General features: G+C 41.3%; 1 protein-coding gene across 3 annotated transcripts; it reads right to left on the bottom strand.

Moving 5' to 3' along the window:
* Window positions 1-5,104: 5,104 nt before the first annotated feature.
* On the bottom strand, window positions 5,105-19,195 carry LOC112257799 (glucose-6-phosphate exchanger SLC37A4). Of its 3 annotated transcripts, none has more exons than XM_024431652.2 (10): window positions 19,092-19,195; window positions 17,408-18,141; window positions 15,577-15,809; window positions 9,796-10,033; window positions 9,455-9,610; window positions 7,978-8,063; window positions 7,784-7,897; window positions 7,570-7,635; window positions 6,433-6,571; window positions 5,105-6,309 (listed from the first exon to the last, which is right to left on the bottom strand). In XM_024431652.2, exons 2-10 carry the CDS (start codon window positions 17,553-17,555, stop codon window positions 6,143-6,145), a joined length of 1,347 nt encoding a protein of 448 aa, XP_024287420.1. In that variant the 5' UTR covers window positions 17,556-18,141; window positions 19,092-19,195; the 3' UTR covers window positions 5,105-6,142. The 3 variants fall into 3 exon arrangements, with proteins under 3 accessions (XP_024287420.1, XP_024287421.1, XP_024287422.1); XM_024431653.2 differs by lacking the exon at window positions 19,092-19,195 and adding an exon at window positions 18,985-19,082; XM_024431654.2 differs by lacking the exon at window positions 19,092-19,195 and adding an exon at window positions 18,881-18,961.
* Window positions 19,196-24,848: the final 5,653 nt, after the last annotated feature.

Genomic DNA, 24,848 nt, shown 5'->3' with positions numbered 1-24,848 from the left:
ACCATACCCCAATGAGGATATGTGTTTACTTTTAGCTTCCTGTGCCAACCGGAAGTGCCATAATTGGTGTAACAGGGGCTGTTTCGAAGGGTTAAATAAGTCAGATCTTTCCAAAACTTCATATGTGCGATTAGGCAACCCTAATGAACTGTAAATCAGTCATGTCTCCCACAAAATTTCCAAGAAAAACTCACACACACAGCTTGGACAGAGGGACATAGTGTGGTGAGTAGAGACAGACAGAGCCTGCAATAGTTAACTTTGTTCAAACTATTAAAGAACCGTCAGACCTAGAGTTCTGAAACTTTAGAAACCTGTTCTAGAGCTCAGGTCGATAGTGCGTGGTGAGTTATGTGGCTCTAGAAGGTTCTCGGGCCGAGAAACAGCCTCGTACATTTGCAATAACTTCAATTCAATTTGACAAAAGTATATTCATACAGTTCTTACACGTGTAATTGACAAAAAAAAAAAATTCAAAATTTTACTCTTGGGTCTTGACTGTTACATTTGCAATATGAAAAATTACGGTGGAGCGCACTCGCCATCTGTTGGATTTTTGCAGTGTAACACTTGGCATTTACCATATGGCATTTGCTATCAACTTTGAATGAAACAACGTCCAATTGAGTGGTATTGGACACCGTGTATATGTTTCATACGGTACCAATATGTTCCCAATCATTTTTGTACATTTCAGGGGGGTGTTCCCTTACATTAGATAGCACAGCCACAAAGTCAACATTGTCTGTATCGTAAAAAATGTATGTAAACAAAAATTTGCTTGGTCATAATTTAAGGTTAGGTTAAAAAAAATCACATTTTAAGAATATAAATTGTAGAAATAGCTGGGGTTTTACTTTGAGGCTGTGGTAAATAGTTTTGACCTTGCAGGTGACTGCTGACTGACTGATCGACAAAGAACCTTGCATCATAAATAACTACTCATTATTATTTGTAGAGAGTCGGACTCAAAATACATTACGATTTGATCCTCTCGAACATGAGGTAACATAAATAGCTTGTGTTCCTGGGATATTGAGTTTCTCGTTGGTACCTCACACTTTTTTCTTCATATCCACCCATATCAGAATTTAGAGATTTTTTGTTGTTGTATACACTGACCAACATCTACAAAGGTTTTTGCACTATGGGACTAATATATATACTGAACAAAAATCTAAATGCAACATGTAAAGTGTTGGTCGCATGCTCGATGAGCTGAAATAAAAGATCCCAGAAATGTTCCATACCCACAAAAAGCTTATTTCTCTCAAATTTGGTGCACAAATTTGTTTACATCCCTGTTCTTGAGCATTTCTCCTTTGCCAATATAATCTATCCACCTGACAGGTGTGGCATATCAAGAAGCTGATTAAATAGCATCCTTACACAGGGGCAACAGACGCCTCACAAGTCCACAACTGGCAGCCTCATTAAAATAGTACCCACAAAACACCAGTCTCAACATCAACAGTGAAGATGCGACTCTGGGATGCTTGCCTTCTTGCCTTCTATTAGGGCCAAAATGAATTTATTTAAATTGACTGCTTTCCTTGTATGAACTGTAACTCCGGAAAAAAATGAAATTGTTGCATTTATATTTTTGCCCAGTATATATATTTATTAATTTAGTCCCATGCAGAACCAACAAATATGTGCAAAATGTGCCCAATATGGTTACTTCTATCTGTGGTAAATGTAACCTACAAGGCACATTGGATTAGAAAACCAGTACGTTTTATGATTAATGGTCTGTCCATAACAGGCTTTAGGGTGAAATAAGAACAGGGTGACAATACATTCATTGCTCTTTATTAGTTTTCCTTAACATTTCAATAATTCCAGTTAGACAAATATGCCTGAGTGGCACAGAATAGTGAGATAAATATTGTTCAGTTATAAACTGCTTGTCAAAAGGTCCAATGCAGCCATTTTTATCCCAATATCAAATAATTTCTGGGTACAAGTACCTTTCTGTGATTATTTGTTTACCATTTTAAAACAAACAAAAATAGCTTCTTAGCAAAGAGCAATTTCTCAAGTAAGAATTTAGCTAAGACTGTCTGGGAGGGGAAAACTGTCAATTTAGCAGTTATTAGCCAAGATGTCTGTAACTCTTTCTTATTGGTCTATTAACTAATTTACCACCTGGTGATAACACCAGGAAGGCCAAAACTCCATTCCACCAAAACAGGCTGAAAATTCAGGCTGTCTTTTCAAACAGCTCTTACACAAAAATGGCATTATCATAATTTTCACAATATTACTATAATTAATGGATAAAGATCTGAGCTGATTGGCTGAAAGACCATTTATTGGCAAAAGATCAGAATAAGGCTGCCTGTGTAAACGCAACCATTGGGCGCATTGCTCAGCCCAGGCGTTGCTGATGCATGCCAGATCTTACAGAGCCTGAATAGGTATTTTAAGTATCAGCTAACCACATCATATGTTATAGCAATCTGTCAGTCAATGACAGTCGATGACGTGGAACGAAACCATTGCTTGATGCATGCAACGTCTGAGCAGGGGAATGTAACCAGTGGATGTGTTGACACAGACAGCCTAATTCAGATTTTTTATTTCACTAATTGATATTTTGACCAATCAGATCAGCTATTTTGCCAATAATTGGGCAAAAGTTCAGAATTAGGCTACCTGTGTATAAACGCAACATTTCATACTTTTGTGAGAATATCAGGATGATGCGAGCCTGGTGTTCCAGTCTGATTAGCCTCTTTGGCTGCATTTACACAGGCAGCCCATTTCGGATATTTTTCCCCCCAACTAATTGGTCTTTTGACCAATCAAAACAGCTATAAAACAATATCTGATCTATTTCAGAGACCAATTAGTGAAGAAATAAACATCAGAATTGAGCTGCCTGTGTAAATGCAAACATAGAAGAGTTGGCCACAGCTCATACAGTATGGGACCAGGCTCAGAAATCTAATTCTGATATTTTTTCACAAATCAGATCAGCTCTTCCACCAATAATTGGGGAAAAGATCAGAATTGGTGTACCTGTGTAAACCCAGCCTCTGTGACCACATTGTCTAATAACAAACACTTGAAAGGATTAAAGTATGCACACAGTCCAAGACTTCACATTATTAAAGGGATAGTTCGGGAATCGGGATTTTGGCAATCCGGAAAGGTTCCAGGTTAGCCCTCAAAGGAAAAAGCTACTCCGAAGTTAAATTGCAGCTGATATTTCAATAAATCAAACGCTCTGGTACAATCAGATTTGCATGTTCAAACGGTGTTTATCCCCGAACCAAACTCGTTTGCTCCCACAGCATCACCGCAGACCTTTAATGAGAATGTTGTATGTGATACCTAGCCTCTTCCCTCCCGAAGTGGCCAAGTGATATCTACATTGTAACCACTGCATGAACAACCATGCCCACAGCCAGAAAGTGTTGTATCCGCAACAGCATAGGCTACAGAACTTGGGTGATTCTGAAATTACTATACAGTGGGGCAAAAAAGTATTTAGTCAGCCACCAATTGTGCAAGTTCTCCCACTTAAAAAGATGAGAGTCCTGTAATTTTCATCATAGGTACACTTCAACTATGACAGACAAAATGACAAAAAAAATCCAGAAAATCACATTGTAGGATTTTTAATGAATTTATTTGCAAATTATGGTGGAAACTAAGTATTTGGTCAATAACAAAAGTTCCTCATTACTTTGTTATGTACCCTTTGTTGACAATGACAGAGGTCAAATTCCTCCATGCAGATCTCCTCTAGAGCAGTGATGTTATGGGGCTGTTGCTGGGCAACACGGACTTTCAACTCCCTCCAAAGATTTTCTATGGGGTTGAGATCTGGAGACTGGCTAGGCCACTCCAGGACCTTGAAATGCTTCTTACGAAGCCACTCCTTCTTTGCCCTGGGCGGTGTGTTTGTGATCATTGTCATGCTGAAAGACCCAGCCACGTTTCATCTTCAATGGGGCGGCAGGGTAGCCTAGTGGTTAGAGCGTTGAACTAGTAACTGGAAGGTTGCAAGTTCAAATCCCCGAGCTGACAAGGTACAAATCTGTTGTTCTGCCCCTGAACGAGGCAGTTAACCCACTGTTCCTAGGCCGTCATTGAAAATAAGAATTTGTTCTTAACTGACTTGCCTAGTTAAATAAAGATAAAAAAATATATATATAAATGCCCTTGCTGATTGAAGGAGGTTCTCTCTCACAATACATGGCCCCATTCATTCTTTCCTTTACACGGATCAGAAAAACAGCCCCAAAGCATGATGTTTCCACCCCCATGCTCCAAACACAACAAGTTGAGTTTTTACCAAAAAGTTCTATTTTGGTTTCATCTGACCATATGACCTTCTCCCAATCTTCTTCTAGGTCATCCAAATGCTCTCTAGCAAACTTCAGACGGGCCTGGACATGTACTGGCTTAAGCAGGGGGACACGTCTGGCACTGCAGGATTTGAGTCCCTGGCGGCGTAGTGTGTTACTGATGGTAGGCTTTGTTACGTTGGTCCCAGCTCTCTGCAGGTCATTCACTAGGTCCCCCCGTGTGGTTCTGTGATTTTTGCTCACCGTTCTTGTGATCATTTTGACCCCACAGGCTGAGATCTTGCGTGGAGCCCCAGATCGAGGGAGATTATCAGTGGTCTTGTATGTCTTCCATTTCCTAATAATTGCTCACACAGTTGATTTCTTCAAACCAAGCTGCTTACCTATTGCAGATTCAGTCTTCCCAGCCTGGTGCAGGTCTACAATTTTGTTTCTGGTGTCCTTTGACAGCTCTTTGGTCTTGGCCATAGTGGAGTTTGGAGTGTGACTGTTTGAGGTTGTGGACAGGTGTCTTTTATACTGATAACAAGTTCAAACAGGTGCCATTAATACAGGTAACGAGTGGAGGACAGAGGAGCCTCTTGAAAAATAAGTTACAGGTCTGTGAGAGCCAGAAATCTTGCTTGTTTGTAGGTGACCAAATACTTATTTTCCACCATAATTTGCAAATAAATTCATAAAAAATCCTACAATGTGATTTTCTGGATTGTTTTTCTCATTTTGTCTGTCAAAGTTGAAGTGTACCTATGATGAAAATTACAGACCTCTCATCGTTTTAAGTGGGAGAACTTGCACAATTGGTGGCTGACTAAATACTTTTTTGCCCCACTGTATGTTGAAAAATGTGTAGGGGAAATCAATTTCTGTGTAATAATAACAGTATTTGAAACAACAATAGCGAAAAAAATTATAGTTAGCCTAAATATATTTCACCCCCATAGATTATAAATTTTTTCACACAGCTACACCTTAAGTTAGCAATTTCCTTCAAACTGCACGTAGATGCATTAAAATGTTCATCTGACTCTGGGGAAGTAGATAAAGGGCCTCAATGCCAAAATCCTGAACTATCCCTTTTAGGTTGATGCATTTAAATATTTTCATAGACAACTAGCTAAGATCTCTAAACTTTAAAAGTCCATTTAGTAAAGCCAGTATGTCATCAAAAATAGATGTCATGTTTGTCGTAAAGTATCTATTTTCCTGACTGAACATTATTTTATAAATGAAGAATTAGTGAAAGGGAAATACTACTGTGATCGTCAAACATTACCGTTTTGTGCAAATTTCTATACATACATAGTTTTAATGCTGGCTCATCAATGAAGCATTCGGGAACTTCAAGACATTTGGCATCCACTGAAGGCAATCTATGCAATGGACAGCAGATTCACTGTGTATCAACAACATGCTTCAATTAATATTAGTTATTATACCGACTAAATAAGTGGTAAGAGAACAGATTATTCTAAATTTAGGACTTAGGCCTACATGATATACTATACTTTTTGAAGTCATTACTGTGAGTGGATGCCGTAGGTGTAGATTCCATAGGTGCTTAGAACTGTACGGGTTGTGAGGAGTTTGATTCTGACGGTGCATTAAATGGCAAACTAAAGTGTAGCAAAGTATCCTTTTAGAAAACATGGTTGCTAACATCTAAAACATCTTGAGGTGAGATCACTTTGACAGTGTTGTGTTTCCAGGGATAGGAGGTGTACTTTAGGGGCTATGTAATGTGCAGCCAGTCCAACAACCCTTGCTGTAGAATATTCACCCAGTCACACAGCAGGAACCTGTGCATAGCTCAGGAGATGCAGAGATCAATCCATTTTCTGGGGGATGTGGCCCATTTTGGTGCGAATGTTACGGAACAGAAAGAAGATGACTGTCGTCACGGCAATGGTCACTTCAGCTACCCAGAAGGCCATGTCCCAGCTGTAGTATTTAGCGATGGTGCTGAAGGGGAGTCCCGCAAAGAAAGCCCCAACTGCAACCAATAAAAACACAGCTAGCTTACTGATATGAATGTCTCAGAGAATTGCAGAATTCCAGAACCATGCGTTGTCTTTTTGAGAATACAGATAAAAAGGAACCAATATAGGAGACTTACCATTGGCCATGAGAGCTACGATGGCATGGGAGGACCCACAATAGTTTGCTGGAGCACTTTCATTGGCTATCACACCAAACAATGCGATGGGTCCATAAGAGGAGAATCCGAACATAGCACCCAGGGAAAGTATCCAGATCTAGTTGAGAGAATATGAAACAGAATATAAAACGTAATGAATGTTTTTTCATATACATAATTTCAAATTGGTCTACAACTCAGATAAATATATACTGAACAAAAATATAAAAACGCAACATGCAACAATTTCAAAGATTTTACTGAGTTACAGTTCATATAAGGAAGTCAGTCAATTGAAATCAATTCATTAGGCACTCATCTATGGATTTCACATGACTGGGCTGGGGTGCAGCCATGGGAGCCAGGCCCACCCACTGGGGAGCCAGGGCTAGCCAATCTGTTTATTCCCACAAAAGGGCTTCATCACAGACAGAAATACTTCTCAGTTTCATCAGCTGTCCGTGTTGCTGGTCTAAGACGATCCCGCAGGTAAAGAAGCTGGATGTGGAGGTCCTGGGCTGGCGTGGTTACACGTGGTCTGAAGTTGTGAGGCCGGTTGGATGTACCGCTAAATTCTCTAAAACAACGTTGTAGGTGGCTTATGGTAGAGAAATTAACATTAAATTATCTGGCAACAGTTCTGGTGGAACTGTCAGCATGCCAATTGCACACTCCCTCAGAACTGTGGCATTGTGTTGTGTGACAAAACTTCACATTTTAGAGTGGCCTTCAATTGTCTCCAACACAAGGTTCACCTGTGTAATTATCAAACTATTTAAACAGCTTCTTGATATGCCACACCTATCAGGTGGATGGATTATCTTGGCAAAGGATAAATGCTAAGTAACAGGGATGTAAACAAATTTGTGCATTTTAGAGAAATAAGAGTTTTGTGCATATGGAACACTTCTGGGATCTTTTATTTCAGCTCATGAAAAATGGGACCAACACTTTACATTTTTCGTTTATATTTTTGTTCAGTATAAATATTCCTGTTCTTGCAACCAATATACATTTTTCAACAGATAGTGTTGCCGATGACTCAGGACGTTATGTGATAGAGTATAAACAAAGTAAGCTACAAACACATTTGAGTAAATTCGTTATAATGGCTACCTCTTTCTCTGACAGGCCAATAAGGACAGAGAGAGGATGAAGGGCCACTACCCAGACGGGAGCTTCCTGTGGGAACAGTGATGTGACGAGAAAAGATAAATGGATTATAGTTTTACATACATTATTCTTTAAACGAGGAGTAACAACTGAAAAATTGCAAAAACACCACCATGAAATGACTGAGATTTTAATGGGAATGTTGAATTTAATGTACCTTTAGGGCCTCAGCTGTGATAGTGACACGGAACAGGTATAGGGACAAAAACATGCCAGCCATCATGGAGAGGAGGAGGACATGGCGAGGGTTACCATGGGTACCCAAACCTTGCTGTGGGACAATAAGACAATAAAAACAATGCAGAGTGATGTAAACACTTATTTTGATGTGTGATTGGTGGTGTCACTCACCCTAGAAACAGCCCTGTCAGACAGGAAGCCAGCTGCGAGGCTGCCCACCAGACCCCCAACCTCCAAGGCACTCATGTAGGAACTGCCTTTGGATGACATACAGTACCAATCAAAAGTTTGGACACACCTACTCATTCAAGGGTTTTTCTTTATTTTTACTATTTTCTACATTGTAGAGTAATAGTGAAGACATCAAAACTATGAAATAACACATATGGAATCATGTAGTACTCCAAAAAACTGTTCAGCATATCTGAGATTCTTCAAAGTAGTCACCCTTTGCCTTGATGACAGCTTTGCACACTCTTGGCATTATCTCAACCAGATTCATGAGATAGTCACCTGGAATGAATTTCAATTAACAGGTGTGCCTTGTTAATATGTGGAATGTCTTTCCTTTTTAATGCGTCTGAGCCAATCAGTTGTGTTGTGACAATGTAGGAGTGGTAAACAGAAGATAGCCCTATTTGGTAGAAGACCAAGTCCATATTATGGCAAGAACAGCTCAAATAAACAAAGAGAAACAATAGTCCATCACTACTTTAAGACATGAAGTTCAGTCAATCTACAGAGGATAACTTCATTAGAGTTACAAGCCTCAGAAATTGCAGCCAAAATAATTGCTTCACAAGGACATCAACAGTTCAGAGGAGACTGTGTGAATCAGGCCTTCATTGTTGAATTGCTTCAAAGAAAACACTACTAAAGGACACCGATAATAAGAAGAGACTTGCTTGGGCCAATAAACACAAGCAATGGACATTAGACTGGTGGAAATCTGTTCTTTGGTCTGATGAGTCCAAATTTGAGACCACCGTGTCTTTGTGAGACGCAGAGTAGCATAAAGGAGGAGGTGTGATGGTGTGTGGGTGCTTCGCTGGTGAAGCGGTCAGTGATTTATTTTGAATTCAAGGCACACTGCAGCGATACGCCATCCCATCTGGTTTGTGCTTAGTGGGACTTTCATTTGTTTTTCAACAGGACAATGACCTAACACACCTCCAGTCTGTGTAAGGGCTATTTGACCAAAGAGAGTGATGGAGTGCTGCATCAGATGACCTGGCCTCCACAATCACCCGACCTCAACACAAATGAGTTGGACAGCAGAGTGAAGGAAAAGCATCCAACAAGTGCTCAGCATATGTGGGAACTCCTTCAAGACTGTTGGAAAAGCATTCCAGGTGAAGCTGGTTGAGGAAATGCCAAGAGTGTGCAAAGCTGTCATCAAGGCAAAGGGTGGCTACTTTGAAGAGTCTCAAAAATATTTTATATGTTTAACACTTTTTTGGTTACAACATGATTCCATATATATTATTTCATAGTTTTGATGTCTTCACTATTATTCTACAATGTAGAAAATTGCAAAAATAAAGAAAAACCCTTGAATGAGTACGTGTGTCCAAACTTCTGACTGGTACGGTACATGATGTTAGGCAAATACCTAGATATACACTTGTAAATTGTGTGTGTGCGTTACCTATGAGGACAGTCTGGCCCTTATCCTGAATGAGATAGAGCTGGCCCCAGTCAGTGCATGCCGTCTTCACCCCGAACACTACCAGGTAGCCTAGGGACAGCACCCACAGGTATGGAGACAGCAGGAACTCACACAGAGTACTGTCACAGTTGGCTACTGCAGGATAAAACAAAAAGAAAACATGTTTTTAATTATTATGCTCCATGTCTGTTGGACAGAGTAACCAGAGCAATACATATGGATATAGCCAATCAAAATGTACACATGGATCTTAAAACACACAAAATCAACAAATGCAAAACAGTCCTCTGTCCTGCGGTAACAGCTTTTTTTCTCCTCACCTCCTTTCTTGGCTGAGGCCTCAATGCTGGGCAGGCCCACGTCTTTGGGTTCGTTCTTTATGAACACCAGGCAGATGACAGAAAAGGATGCACAGATGATGCCTGACATGGACAGGATAGTCCTCCAGTCGTAGTACTGAAGCAATACCATAGCCAGGAGAGGACCCAATCCACCGGCCAGGTTCATGCTGCAGGACAGCACTGCCCACCATGTCCCAAACTGAGACGGCTCAAACCACTGAGAACAGAGAACAGATATGTTGACGGCATGAATATGTAAACTATAGAATGAGAACACTGAGAACAGTAAAATAGATCTGTCATCGAGACATGTGGAAAGGCAAGTCAAAACATTTTCACTTTGATACTAAATTTAGACCACTGTGGATACTTATTTTATGGTTTTATCTGTCAATACTGTAACCAGTGTCATCAGTTAACAACCTCTGAAGCTGTGCCGAGTTGTCTAAAGTGATGTAATGTAGCTCAAGCCATAACGCCACTGAAATGGTGACCGCAGCAATTAACAGTAACATAACAATCAATTTGCCGGCTGACCACTTAATCCTGCCTGCAGGTTGCTTTAATACCATATTGATCCAGAGTGCTAAGCACAGAACCAGCAGTCCACCACTACCCCCTGCACTGTTCAAACAGTCTGGCTGAGGTGCTATCTGCATTGTTTTTATTCCATTTTTACAAATTCCCCCCACGTCCCTTCTACACTAGAGGGGAGCCTGCCACCTATTGGTCACCACACACCTCATTCAATGTAATCATTCAGATCACCACCACCTAAAAGGGGTGGAACTAGCCCTTTAAATGCCCCACCACGAGGACTGTGTGCTCTCGTTCTCTGTGGCCGACGTTAGTAAGTCATTTAAGCGGGTTAACCCTTGCAAGACTTCCGGCCCAGAAGGCATCCCAATCCGCGTCCTCAGTGCATGTGCAGACCAACTGGATGTTTACGAACATATTCAATATCTCCATATCCCAGTCTGTTGTACCCACTTGCTTCAGGATGTTCCTGTACCCAAGAAAGCAAAGGTAACAACTAAATAATGGTTGCCCCGTAGCACTGTCATCATGAAGTGCTTTGAGAGGCTAAGTTAATGATCATATCACCACCTTACCCGACACCCTAGACCCACTACAATTCGCATACCGCCTCAACAGATCAATGGACGACGCAATCGCCATGCACTGCACACTGCCCTATCCCACCTGGACAAAATAAATGAGAATGCTGTTCCTGTGAAGGGCTTGGAAGTAAGAGTTTCGCTATAAGGTCTACACTTGTTGTATTCGGCGCATGTGACAAATAAACTTCGATTTGATCTACTACAGCTCAGCTTCCAACACCATAGTGGCCTCCAAGCTCATTACTAAGCTTAGAGCCTTGGGTCTGAGACCCTCCCTGTGCAACTGGGTCCTGGACTTCCTGAAGTGGGCCTACCCCAAGTAGGCAACAACTCCGCCATGCTGATCCTCAATACGGGACCCTACAGGGGTGCATGCGCAGTCCTCTGCTGTACTCCCTGTTCACCAATGGTCTCCAACTCAATCATCAAGTTTGCTGACGACAACAGTGGTAGGCTTGATTACCAACAATGACGAGGCAGCCTACAGGGAGGAGGGGAGAGCCCTGGTGGAGCGGTGCCAGAAAAATAACCTCTCCCTCAATATCAACAAAACGAAGGAGCCGAGTGTGGATTACAGGAGACAGCAGAGAGAACACGCCCCTATCCACAGATGGGGCTGCAGTGGAGAGGGTCAATTCAAAAGCATCAAGTTCCTCGACTTGCACATGACTGACAACCTGACATGGTCCCTTCACACAAACAGTGTTGTGAAGGAGGCTGAAGAAATTTGGCTTGACCCCTAAGACTCTTATTAACTTTTACAGATACACCATTGAGAGTATCCTGTTGGGCTGTATCACTGCCTGGTACGGCAATTGCGTCGTCCACAACCGAAGGACTCTCCAGAAGGTGGGTGCGGTCAGCCCAACTCATCACCGGGGGTACACTGACAAGTCCAGGACTTCTACAGCACCTGGTGTCACAGGAAGGCCAAGAAGATCATCAAGGACCTCAGCCAACCGAGCCACGGCCTGTTCACCCTGCTACCATTTAGGAGGCGAGGACAGTAAAGGTGCCTCAGAGCTGGGACCGAGAGAATGATAAACAGCTTCAATCTCCAGTGCATCAGAATGTTAAACAGTCACCACTAGCCGGGCTCCGCCCAGTACCCTGCCTTGAACCTTGTTACTAGCAGGCTACCACCTTGTACTCTACCATGCACCTTTGACACTCCTGCCCTATGTACATAGTCATTGATCACTGGTCACCTTATTATGTTTACATACCGTTTTACCCACTTTATATGTATATACTGTATTCTGGTCATGGCTCATTCTATATAACTACTACTGTAAACATTTCTATTCATACACACCATTATTTTTTACACACACGACCAGTCAAAAGTTTTAGACCACCCACTCATTCAAGGGTTTTTCTCTCTTTTTACAATAATATTGAAGACATCAAAACTATGAAATAACATATGTAATCATGTAGAAACCAAAAAAAGTTAAACAAATAAAAATATATTTTATATTTGAGATTCTTCAAATAGCCACCCTTTGCATTGATGACAGCTTTGCACACTCTTGGCAGCTTTGCACACTCTTGGCATTCTCTCAACCAGCTTCATGAGGTAGTCACTTCGAATGCATTTCAATTAACAGGTGTGCCTTGTTAATTTGTGGAATTTCTTTCCTTCTTAATGCTTTTGAGCCAATCAGTTGTGTTATGACAAGGTAGGGGTGGTATACAGAAGATAGCCCTATTTGGTAAAAGACCAAGTCCATATTATGGCAAGAAGAGCTCAAATAAGCAAAGAGAAAAGGACAGTCCATCATTACTTTAAGACATGAAAGTCAGTCAATGCGGAACATTTCAAGAACTTTTAATGTTTCTTCAAGTGCAGTCGCAAAAACCATCAAGCGCTAAGATGAAACTGACTCTCATGAGGACCGCCACAGGAAAGGAAGACCCAGAGTTACCTCTGTAGAGGATAAGTTCATTAGAGTTATGAGCCTCAGAAATTGAAGCCCAAATAAATGCTTTACAGAGCTCAAGTAACAGACATCTCTACATCAACTGTTCAGATGAGACTGCGTGAATGGTCAAATTGCTATAAAGAAACCACAACTAAAGGACACCAATAAGAAGAAGAGACTTACTTGGGCCAAGAAACAAGAGCAATGGACATTAGACAGGTGGAAATCTGTCCTTTGGTCTGATGAGTCCAAATTTTTGTGTCTTTGTGAGAAGCAGAGTAGGTGAACAGATGATCTCTGCATGTCTATTTCCTACCGTAAAGCATGGAGGAGGTGTTATGGTGGAGGGGTGCTTTGCTGGTGACACTGTCTGTGATTTATTTAAAATTCAAGGCACACTTAATCAGCATGGCTACCACAGCATTCTGCAGCGATATGCCATCCCATCTGGTTTGCGCCTAGTGGGACTATCAGTTGTTTTTCAACAGGACAATGACCCAACACACCTCCAGGCTGTGTAAGAGCTATTTGACCAAGAAGGAGAGTGATGGTGCTGCATCAGATGACCTGGACTCCACAATCACCTGACCTAAACCCAATTGAGATGGTTTGGTTTAAGTTGGACAGCAGTGTGAAGTAAAAGCAGCCAACAAGTGTACAGCATGTGGGAACTCCTTCAAGACTATTGGAAAAGCATTCCAGAATGCTGTGGTACCCATGCTGGTAAAGTGTGCCTTGAATTCTAAATAAATCCCAGACAAGTTCACCAGCAAAGCACCCCCACAGCATCACATCTCCTCCTCCATGCTTCACGGTGGGAACCACACATGCAGAGATCATCCATTCACCTACTGTGCGTCTCACCAAGATTTTTAAAATTTGGACTCATCAGACTAAAGGACAGATTTTCACCAGTCTAATACTTTTGGATCCCTCTAAAATGGGTGGACTATGTACAAAAAGTACTGTAATTTCTAAACAGTTCACCCGATTTGGATGGAAATACCCTCAAATTAAAGCTGACGGTTTGCACTTCAACCTCAGTCAATGCGTCATTTAAAATCCAAATTGCTGGAGTACAGAGCCAAAACAAAAAAAAGTGGCACTGTCCCAATACTTTAGCAGCTCACTGGATTATAATGTATTTACCTGCCTCATTGGGAGCTAATTTGATTGAGCCTGGGTTTATTTCCCAGAGTGCTAATATTGTATATAGATGCTAATGTATAGCTTTAAGTTCTTTCAGTTTGATGGAAGTATGTTGTTTGCAGTTTATTGTCCATGTTAATGACATATTGTATTAACAATATATTATTTCTGTTTCATCCTAGTGTAACCATCTATATCACCATTTGTATCATCTTACTTGAAGCCTACAAAAGCCAACAAACCTGTTTTTGTAAAAAAGCTACACTCTCCTTGTGTTCTGATAGACACACTCATTGTTAACTCCCACCCATCCCGTGTCTCCTAGAGATGAACGTACTTTTATTCCCCAATCATTGACAGCAGCTTCTTAGGACTCCTGTTGTCTTTTTTTTTACCCCTTTTTTTCTCCCCAATTTCATGGTATCCAATTGTTAGTAGCTACTATCTTGTCTCATCGCTACAAATCCTGTACTGGCTCGGGAGAGACAAAGGTTGAAGGTCATGCGTCCTCCGATACACAACCCAACCGCACTGCTTCTTAACACAGCGCGCATCCAACCCGGAAGCCAGCTGCACCAATGTGTCAGAGGAAACACTGTGCACCTGGCAACCTTGGTTAGCGTGCACTGCGCCCGGCCAGCCACAGGAGTCGCTGGTGCGTGATGAGACAAGGATATCCCTACCGGCCAATCCCTCCCTAACCCGGACGACGCTATGCCAATTGTACGTCGCCCCACAGACCTCCCAGTCGCGGCCAGTCTCTGGTGGCCCTTAACCACTCTGCCACCCGGGAGGCCCCCTGTTGTCTTAACTTATTGTGAATTTAATTGTATCAGGAAATAAAGGATTGACATGAATGGTTGAGGGTAAGGACTGGGGGAAAACACCAATACATTACATTTATATAAGCGGTATATTATTTTTATTTCTCTCACATGTTGAATTCATATAGCACTCAAATCTACTTCAGATATTGTACAAATAGACAACAGTATAATCTACACTGTAGTTCATTCAAATACATATGACAGAAAACAAGTGTGAAATGTAATAGGAAGGGTGTAGTATATGCTGATTGAGAACAGTATTGCTCAATCTCCATGAAATAGTCATTTCCTTGTGGCTCCTAACTCATGGACATGGCACCATGAGCACTCAGTGTTCCAAGATTACAGTTGGCATAAGCTATTGTGACTTCATGCCAGAAATCACCATCTCTAGCCCATAAGGTCACTGCTATGTCATGGCAAGGGTTAGAATTCCTGACCACACTCGGGGGAGGTGAGTGACAGGTACACTCTAAAGGCAAAGGGTGAAGCACATTCTCGTCACTATTCTTTTCGAAGGGATCTGTTTTTTGGGTGGGGTGTAAATATCTTCCCAAAATAATAGTGTGCATATTGTAAAGCCAAGTGTTAAAACACAGATGGCTGATGGCGCAAGCCTTCAGGTGTGAGAGTTGCCTTACTTCAGGGATTTCCTGAATGGTTTTCATTATGTATTGATTGTGAATTCACCTCAGTCTATGTTACAGGAGCCTCTCCCTATAGGAGCAACAGTCTTACCTTGCGCAACACCTTCCCACATGGTGGCCAGCCTAAGCCCTGGCCCAGACCGTTGACAAACCACAGAGCAGAAAACACAGTCACAGTGGAAGACCATGAGAAGATCACGTTGATGCCCCCCACCACCAAGAGGCCAATGGAGAAGAGCCAGCGAGCGCTGATCTGGTCGGACAATACACCACTGATGAACTTACTGATGGCATAGGCCATGGTCTGACTACTGGTGATCAGGCCTAAGAGGACAGGAGAGGAAAACACATTCTTAACAGGACATCAATCACAAGGGATATAGATCTTAACTTGGTTCTAAACCTTAGATAGAAGGCCCAAACTGATTTTCTTATGTGGGTAAGTGAATTGACTAAAGATAAATATAATGTCATCTCTATACAGATGTGTGCTTAATAAAAGTTGCTTACAGTGACTGCTGCACATTCTCTCACATAATATTGAATGAATTGACACACAGCATTTCATAGGATGCATGTCACAATAAAGATGAACTACAGTTGAAGTCTGAAGTTTACATACACTTAGGTTGGTGTCATTAAAACTTGTTTTTCAACCACTCCACAAATTACTTGTTAACAAACTATAGTTTTGGCAAGTCGGTTAGGACATCTACTTTGTGCATGACACAAGTCATTTTTCCAACAATTATTTACAGACAAATTATTTCACTTATAATTCACTGTATCACAATTCCAGTGGGTCAGAAGCAATTTCCAAACGCCTGAAGGTACCACATTCATCTGTACAAACAATAGTACGCAAGTATAAACACCATGGGACCACGCAGCCTTCATACCGCTCAGGAAGGAGACTCATTCTGAATCCTAGAGATGAACGTACTTATGTGCAAAAAGTGCAAATCAATCCCAGAACAACAGCAAAGGACCTTGTGAAGATGCTGGAGGAAACAGGTACAAAGGTATCTACATCCACAGTAAAACGAGTCCTATACTGACATAACCTGAAAGGCCGCTCAGCAAGGAAGAAACCTCCAAAACCACCATAAGAAAGCCAGACAACGGTTTGCAACTACACATGGGGACAAAGATTGCACTTTTTGGAGAAATGTCCTCTGGTCTGATGAAATAAAAATAGAACCGTTTGGCCATAAATTATCATTGATATGTTTGGAGGAAAAAGGGGGAGGCTTGCAAGCCAAAGAACACCATCCCAACCGTGAAGCACGGGGGTGGCAGCATCATGTTGTGGGGGTCATTGCTGCAGGAGGGACAGGTGCACTTCACAAAATAGATGGCATCATGAGGAAGAAAATTATGTGGCTATATTGAAGCAACATCTCAAGACATCAGTCAGGAAGTTAAAGCTTGGTCGCAAATGGATCTTCCAAATGGACAATGACCTCAAGCATACTTCCAAAGTTGTGGCAAAATGGCTTAAGGACAACAAAGTCAAGGTATTGGTGTGGCCATCACAAAGCCCTGACCTCAATCCTATAGAAAATAAATGGGCAGAACTGAAAAAGCGTGTGCGAGCCAGTAGGCCTACCAGCCTAATTCAGTTACACCAGCTCTGTCAGGTGGAATGGGCCAAAATTCACCCAACTTATTGTGGGAAGCTGTGGAAGGCTACCCAAAACATTTGACCCAAGTTAAACAATCTAAAGGCAATGCTACAAAACACTAATTGAGTCTATGTACACATTTCACATTCTTAAAATAAAGTGGTGATCCTAACTGACAGGGCATTTTTACTAAGATTAAATGTCAGGAATTGTGAAAAACTGAGTTTAAATGTATTTGACTAAGGTGTATGTAAACTTCCGACTTCAACCGTGCATATAGCATAAGACTGCTCTTACCCAAGTCATCCTTGTCCAGTTTAATCTCCTCCATCACAGAGGGCATGACAAAAGAGAAGGTCTTCCTGTTGAAGTAGTACAGGGAGTAGCCAGTAAACATGGAGAAGAAAATAACCATACGATAGTATCCATAACCAGTGGCCCCCATGATTCCAGAGGTAATCAGACCAATCTCTTGGAGCAAAAATCTAAAGGTTGTAAACTGTTAATTTCCAAGGTAAAAAAATAAATAAAAATACTTTAGATTTGCTCTCTCCAAATGATGCAAATCACCGTTTTAGTGAATGCTGGCTCTGAAATTCTTTAGCGTTTGTAACAAAACCAATCACATTGCATGATGCCGTTTCCAGTGTATGGGGTTACTGGCCGACTTTCCTTTGGGTAGAGATACCACGCTCGTGTTTACTGAGCAACAATTGAGACGTGGTACTGAGTTGATAACACTGATTCAATCTTGCCCAGGTGGATGTGGATGGACATTACAGAAAAGCAGCTATCACCCTGTTAATCTCTGACATAGATGGTGCTTCTACTGTACTACACATTCAGGACTGTCCCTTCTCTTCCAGTCCACCTCTATGAACTTCAAAGCTATTATTTCTCCTGTATGTGGACGTTGCTGTCTGTTCTCTGTCCCAGCTGTCGTTCTTTCTGAGGGGTGGGAATTCCACAGCAGGCCCGGTCTCTGTGGAGGTCCAGGTAGCATCAGAAGACGGGACCCTCACACACAATGCCTAGAAACACAAACCAATACTTCAGAATACACATAGATCAATAATCAACAATTGATTAATCAATGAACAATTAACATTTTTGTTTCCACAATACAAAATCAGGCCAGCCAATGCATGATTCATGAAGAAATTATGACTAAAGAAACAATGGCAGGAATAAAGCCGGTTTTCAAGACCCTCTCTGGTCAGCTAATCCCCAGTAGGCTACTGTATAACGTTGGGTGATTTAAAGTCTGGGGTGCCGCTTTAATCTCGTATCGGACAAACTCTTGAACTTTGACATTGACCACCACCACACATTGCCAAAGCATTTCATTGAATCACTCCAGCAATACAATCTAACTTAGATTTTGCGGTTGAGACCCAATGATAGACTATTTAATGCTTTAAAACTCAAGAAACTATCAAAGGCAGTGGAGTCTGCTGCAAGGATGCCTCATAATAAATGGCTGGAATGGAGTAAATGGAATTGGCATCAAACACATGGAAACCATGTGTTTGATACCATTCCACTCCAGCCCTTACCATGAGCCTGTCTGCCCCAATTAAGGTGCAACCAACTTCCTGCGGTCAAAGGAAAAATAACATTTGAAAAGATAATTATTCTGGATAGTTTGCATGCAAAGAATAGTCGATTCTAAAATACTGAAGCAAACTCTCTTATCTGTTATTAATACACCAGGATCAAGTTTGATATATTGTAGTAGCTAGGAAATAAACATAGAAAATAACTGAATACCAAAACAACACATCCTCAATCATAGTCTTGGAAAAGTGACTAGAGAGCACAGAAATTAACGCATCCACTCTCTCTAGCAAACGCCAACTTCAATGTAGGCCTACATGAGTTCTGACGTTATACTTCATTGAAACACTGTTGCAAGACCTCCGTGGACAACATCTTGATAGTTACATTTTATCTACATAACAATTAAGGACATGTTTGGTACCTTGTTTCGACAGGATCCCTCTGCTGCTTAGGCTACATACCCACTGAAACAGGAACTGCTGTCTTGCTCTGTGCTCTCATTGGGCAATTGAGCTGACATTCATGGAAGGAGGCGTTCCTATCGGATAGTTTTCTTCTGTACGTAGGTTCAAGGTTGAAGAAACGAACCGACTGCAAAATATAATCCATTGAGTCTGCACTGTCTGGCAGCACGCAGGGGCTGAGAAAAGGTTTACATTATATCCAAAAGAGCTACTACCAAAAATCGCATGCTCACATTTTATTAAACATTTTTTTCAGTTTGTCATGATGTCATTCTGGAAGATGTATATTCTATAGTATTCCATGATATTTTATCGTATTCTGTTTTATTTCAATAATAAAATGAAACAACCATATTTTTAACATTATGCTTTACTCACAAAGGTTGGTACATTTCAGCCAATCAATATAAATTTGAATCATGATCTGAATATGACTGAGGACATCTAGTGGTCAAAGGACAACACCTTGAAAGACGCGCTCCTGCTAATGTTGAATTTATCTTGTTGAAAAACAATATCCCACGTATAATAAATACAGTAATGTAGGCCTACACAAACTTAAGGTTAAAAATACATGTTCTTAGCAAAATAGTGTATTTTTAGACATAACTGCAAAGTTCAAGGAGTAGGCCATTCAAGGAGGTGGTATGATGGTGCCCTCTGATGTCATCGGCCTCCACACTCACTTGTGGGAACAAAAGAGAAGCAGGTGTTGCTATGTTATTCAGGAACGTGTCAAGACCTGACCCTCAGAGTCTTCCTTCTATTGACCCTGTTGACTCATCAGTAGGAAAGATTTGTTTCTCTTTTGGTCCATTCAACAACAGAGCGATACAAACCTTGTTTCAGCAGGATGTCGTATTTATACCTTATGTCATGCCTTATTGGAATGGATGTATTGATAATATCTGTTGGGGAAAAAGTTTGAATGTTGCCACATGCAACGGATGTGAAACGGCTAGCTTAGTTAGCGGTGCGCGCTAAATAGCGTTTCAATCAGTGACGTCACTTGCTCTGAGACCTTGAAGTAGTAGTTCCCCTTGCTCTGCAAGAACCGCGGTTTTTGTGGAGCGATGGGTAACGATGCTTCGTGGGTGACTGTTGTTGATGTGTGCAGAGGGTCCCTGGTTCGCGCGAGGGTACGGTCTAAAGTTATACTGTTACACACACACATACCTACTTGTTAACAAAATTAAGGAAGTTTCCGTTAAAATTATTCATAAATATTATCCTGCCAACCACTATATGAAGAAGTTTAAGGAAAACATCAACTCAAATTGCTCCTTTTGTAATGACCACCCAGAAACAGTGTTGCATCTTTTTTGGCATTGCATGCATGTAAGCAAACTGTGGCAAGACATCAGTAGGTTTATAATTGAACACATTTATGAAGATGTTACACTATTGTGGAGAGATGTACTGTTTGGATTCTTTACATACAATAGAAATAAGCTGAAACATTTTTATGTAATTAATTTCATTATTCTTTTGGCCAAATTTCATATACACAAATTGTACATTTACAAACAGAAAACCACATTTTCGTAGCCTACAAAAAGAAATTGAACTGTATTTTAAGATGGTTAAATGCTCTACTGTCAAAAAAAAGCTGTTAGAATTGTAAGTATATGCATGTCCCTTAAGGTCCTTGTGTAATTGTAATGTGATATTGTACCCCCTAGCTCGATTGTCCATTGTTTGTAATCTATGTGTGCTTGTGTTCCCTCATGTGCTTTATGTATCGATTTGTTGTTAATAAAAAATAAAAAAGGAACAAAAGAGAAGCAAGAGACGCCATGTCATCATGAGGATACCTGGACCACCTATTGAGATGTGCTTTTTGTAAATCAGGCGATAAATTAAGTTAAAAGGAGACTGGAGTAGGACTATTTGACAAGAGGCCAGAATTGATTTAGAAAGTTTAAATTGCATCAGAAAACAAAAAGTCATACATTAAGTTATTCATTTCTTATAGATCATCTACTGGAGGGAAAACTCTCCATTTGCCCATCAGAAACCCAGAAGGCAAGAGAGACAAGGGGCCTCTCCACCATGTCTCTATCAAAACAATCACTTAAAAACACAATTATTTTTTAACTGGCCCTGCTCTCCTCACACTATCCTCAGGCCTATAACTGCTCTGTCCTGATCGGGAAAAACTAAGGGGACCGTGTCTGGCGAGCAAACTGCAAAACGATATTTAAATTCCAAATTGGTTAAAATTAGGTTTAGGGTTAGGGAAGGGTTAGGCCCGGGTTAAGGTTAGGGTTAAGGGTTTGGTTAAATTAATCAATTAATCACTTTTAGAAATTAAATCAAATCAAATTGCATTAGTCACATGCGTGTAGTAGACCTTACAGTGAAATGCTTACATATGAGCCCCTAACCAACAATGGAGCCATTTGACTAGATGTTCAGGAGTCTTATGGCTTGGGGGTAGAAGCTGTTTAGAAGCCTCTTGGACTTAGACTTGGTGCTCTGGTACCGCTTGCCGTGCAGTAGCAGAGAGAACAGTCTATGACTAGGGTGGCTGTAGTCTTTGATCATTTTTAGGGCCTTCCTCTGACACAGCCTGATATAGAGGTCCTGGATGGCAGGAAGCTTGACCCCAGTGACGTACTGGGCCGTTCGCACCACCCAATGTAGTGGTGAAGGCCATGCTGCCAAAACGCGTTGGTTTAAAAAAAAACGTTGTTTCTATTGCACATGCCATACTAATAAAGGCATTTAAATTAATTATATGAAGAGTGCTTTGGTCCTCCTTTCTTTTTGATGACCCACTGTAGTGCCTTGCGGTCGGAGGCAGAGCAGTTGCCATACCAGGCAGTGATGCAACCAGTCTCTCGATGGTACAGCAGTAGAACCTTTTGAGGATCTGAGGACCCATGCCAAATCTTTTCAGTCTCCTGAGGGTGAATAGGTTTTGGCGTGCCCTCTTCATGACTGTCTTGCTGTGCTTGGACCATGTTAGATTGTTGATGATATGGACACCAAGGAACTTGAAGCTCTCACCCTACTCCACTGCATCCCTTCGATGAGAATGGGGGTGTTCTCGGTCCTCTTTTTCCTGCCGTCCACAATCATCTCCTTTCTCCTTTGTCTTGATCACTAGTTAGGCTGTCATAGGCATGCTGCTGGTCAGAAAGTCCCCTTAAAAAAGTATCTGTCCTGGTTGGTCTTTTGGCTGGTCCCACGGCTGCCCTGCTCTATCTCTGCTTCTAAAGACACTGCTGACGACTGCAGATGGCTATCATGATAATAAATCTAGTATTAATAATAATAATATGGTGGGTGCTAATATTTGTCCTATTTGGAAATGTGTTTTTTGCATATCCCACGCTCGTCACTAGTTACCACATCCGCAAAGTAATAATTATGGCTAAATCTTAATCCTAACATTAAGCACACTGATAAATGTATGCCTAACCCTAACCTTCAATTTCAGACCAAAAAGCTCATTTGAGTTTTTATGAATTTTTACAATAGACATTTTGACTTTGTGGCTGTTGTAACTGGTGACACCCTCTGAGTGGGGTTATGGCCAGGGTCAGCCATTATCAAATAAAATAACATTTCTCACATGCTTTGTAAACAACAGGTGTAGACTAACAGTGAAATGCTTACTTACAGGCACTTCCCAACAATGCAGAGAGAAAGAAAATAACAATGCAGAGATAAAGAAAATAGAGTAATAATAGAAAAGTAATAACACGTAACAATAAAAGTAATAATAAATAAACTATAATAACTAACAATAACGTGGCTACATACACAGGGTACCAGTCCTGAGTCGATGTGCAGGGGTACGAGGTAATTGAGTTAGATATGTACATATAACTAGGAATACAGTGACTAGGCAACAGGATAGATAATAAACAGTAGCAACAGTGTAAGTGATGAGAGTTAAAACAAAGTTAGTGCAAAAAGCCGCTGTAGCGCCATGCGGTCGGATGCTTAAGACTCCAGCCATCCAAGTTATAAACGGTTCTCCCAGCAAGTCTGGAACCAACAGGACCCTGAACAGCTTCTACCCCCAAACCACAAGACTGCTAAATAGATAGTTAGATATTTAACCAATAACTATTTTCAAATCCAGTTTTATTGGATGCATACGGGTGTAGCAAAATACTTGTGATCCTACCTCCAACAGTATCTAACAATACAGAACGATACACATAAATCTAAAAGAAAAATAATGGAATTAAGAAATAGAGAAATATTTGGGCAAGCAATGTCAGAGTCCGGACTATAAATATATATGCACTATATATACAAAAGTATGTGGACTCCCTTTCAAATGAGTGGATTTGGCTATTTCAGCCACACCAGTTGCTGCCAGGTGTATAAATTGAGCACACAGCCATGCAATCTCCATAGACAAACATCGGCAGTAGAATGGCCTTACTGAAGAGCCCAGTGACTTTCATGGTGGCACAGTCATAGGATGCCACCAGTTTGTTACATTTCTGCCCTGCTAGAGCTGCCCCGGTCAACTGTAAGTGCTGTTATTGTGATGTGGAAACATCTAGGAGCAACAACAGCTTAACCGCGAAGTGGTAGGCCACCCAAGCTCCCAGAATGGGAGCGCCGAGTGCTCGAAGCGAGTGACAATCTTCTGTCCTTGTTTGCAACACTCACTACCGAGTTCCAAACTGCCTCTGGAAGCAACGTCATCACAAGAACTGTTTGTTGGGAGATTCATGAAATGGGTTTCCATGGCCGAGCAGCCACACATAAGCCTAAGATATCACCATGCACAATGCCAAGTGTTGGCTGGAGTGGTGTAAAGCTTGTCGCCATTGGACTCTGGAGCAGTGGAAACACGTTCTCTGGAGTGATGAATCACGCTTCACCATCTGGCAGTCCGACGGACGAATCTTAGTTTGGCGGATGCCAGGAGAACACTACCTGCCCGAATGCATAGTGCCAACTGTAATGTTTGGTGGAGAAGGAATAATGGGCTGGGGTTGTTTTTAATGGTTCGGACTAGGGCTCTTAGTTCCAGTGAAGGGAAATCTTAACGCTACACCATACAATGACATACTAGGCAAGTCTGTGCTTCCAACTTTGTGGCAACAGTTTGGAGAAGGCCCTTTCCTGTTTCAGCATGACAATGCACCTGTGCACAAAGCGAGGTCCATCCATAAATGTTTTGTCGAGATCGGTGTGCAATGTTCCAACATCTAGTAGAAAGCCTTCCCAGAAGAGTTGAGGCTGTTATAGCAGTAAAGGGGGGACAAACTCCATATTAATGCCCATGATTTTGGAATGAAATGTTCGACTGGCAGGTGTCCACATACTTTTGGTCATATAGTGTACATCAACTGCCTTCGGAAAGTATTCATACCCCTGACTTGTTACACATGTTATGTTACAACCGGAATTCAAAATTGATTAAATAGATTTGTTTTCTCAGCCATCTACACATTATATCCCATAATGACAAAGTGAAAACATGTGTTTTTAGAAATGTTTGCAAATGTTTTGGAAGTGAAGAAATATCAGAAATATCTCATTTACATCAGTATTTACACACGAGCCAATACATATTAGAATCACCTTTGGCAACGATTACATCTGTGAGTCTTTCTGGGTTAGTCTCTAAGAGCTTTTGCACACCTAGATGGTACAATATTTGCCCATTATTATTTTCTAAATGATTCAAGTCTAGGACCGATAAAACGTTGGTTCGCGTCGACACACTCCGAACGTAG

This window comes from Oncorhynchus tshawytscha, linkage group LG09 (genome assembly GCF_018296145.1).
Source record: "Oncorhynchus tshawytscha isolate Ot180627B linkage group LG09, Otsh_v2.0, whole genome shotgun sequence".
Classification (NCBI taxonomy): Eukaryota; Metazoa; Chordata; class Actinopteri; order Salmoniformes; family Salmonidae; genus Oncorhynchus; species Oncorhynchus tshawytscha.
This window is presented reverse-complemented; position numbering and strand designations above follow the sequence as displayed.

Bases quoted from the DNA above. Each gene is read 5' to 3' on its own strand.
- LOC112257799 (XM_024431652.2), bottom strand. From the start codon at position 17,555: ATGGGGGCCACTGGTTATGGATACTATCGTATGGTTATTTTCTTCTCC. The intron at 10,034-15,576 runs GTAAGACTGTTG...CTCTGTTCTCAG, and splicing joins GTGGGAAGGTGTTGCGCAAG to TGGTTTGAGCCGTCTCAGTT. The intron at 7,898-7,977 runs GTGAGTGACACC...ATTGTCCCACAG, and splicing joins CTGACAGGGCTGTTTCTAGG to CAAGGTTTGGGTACCCATGG.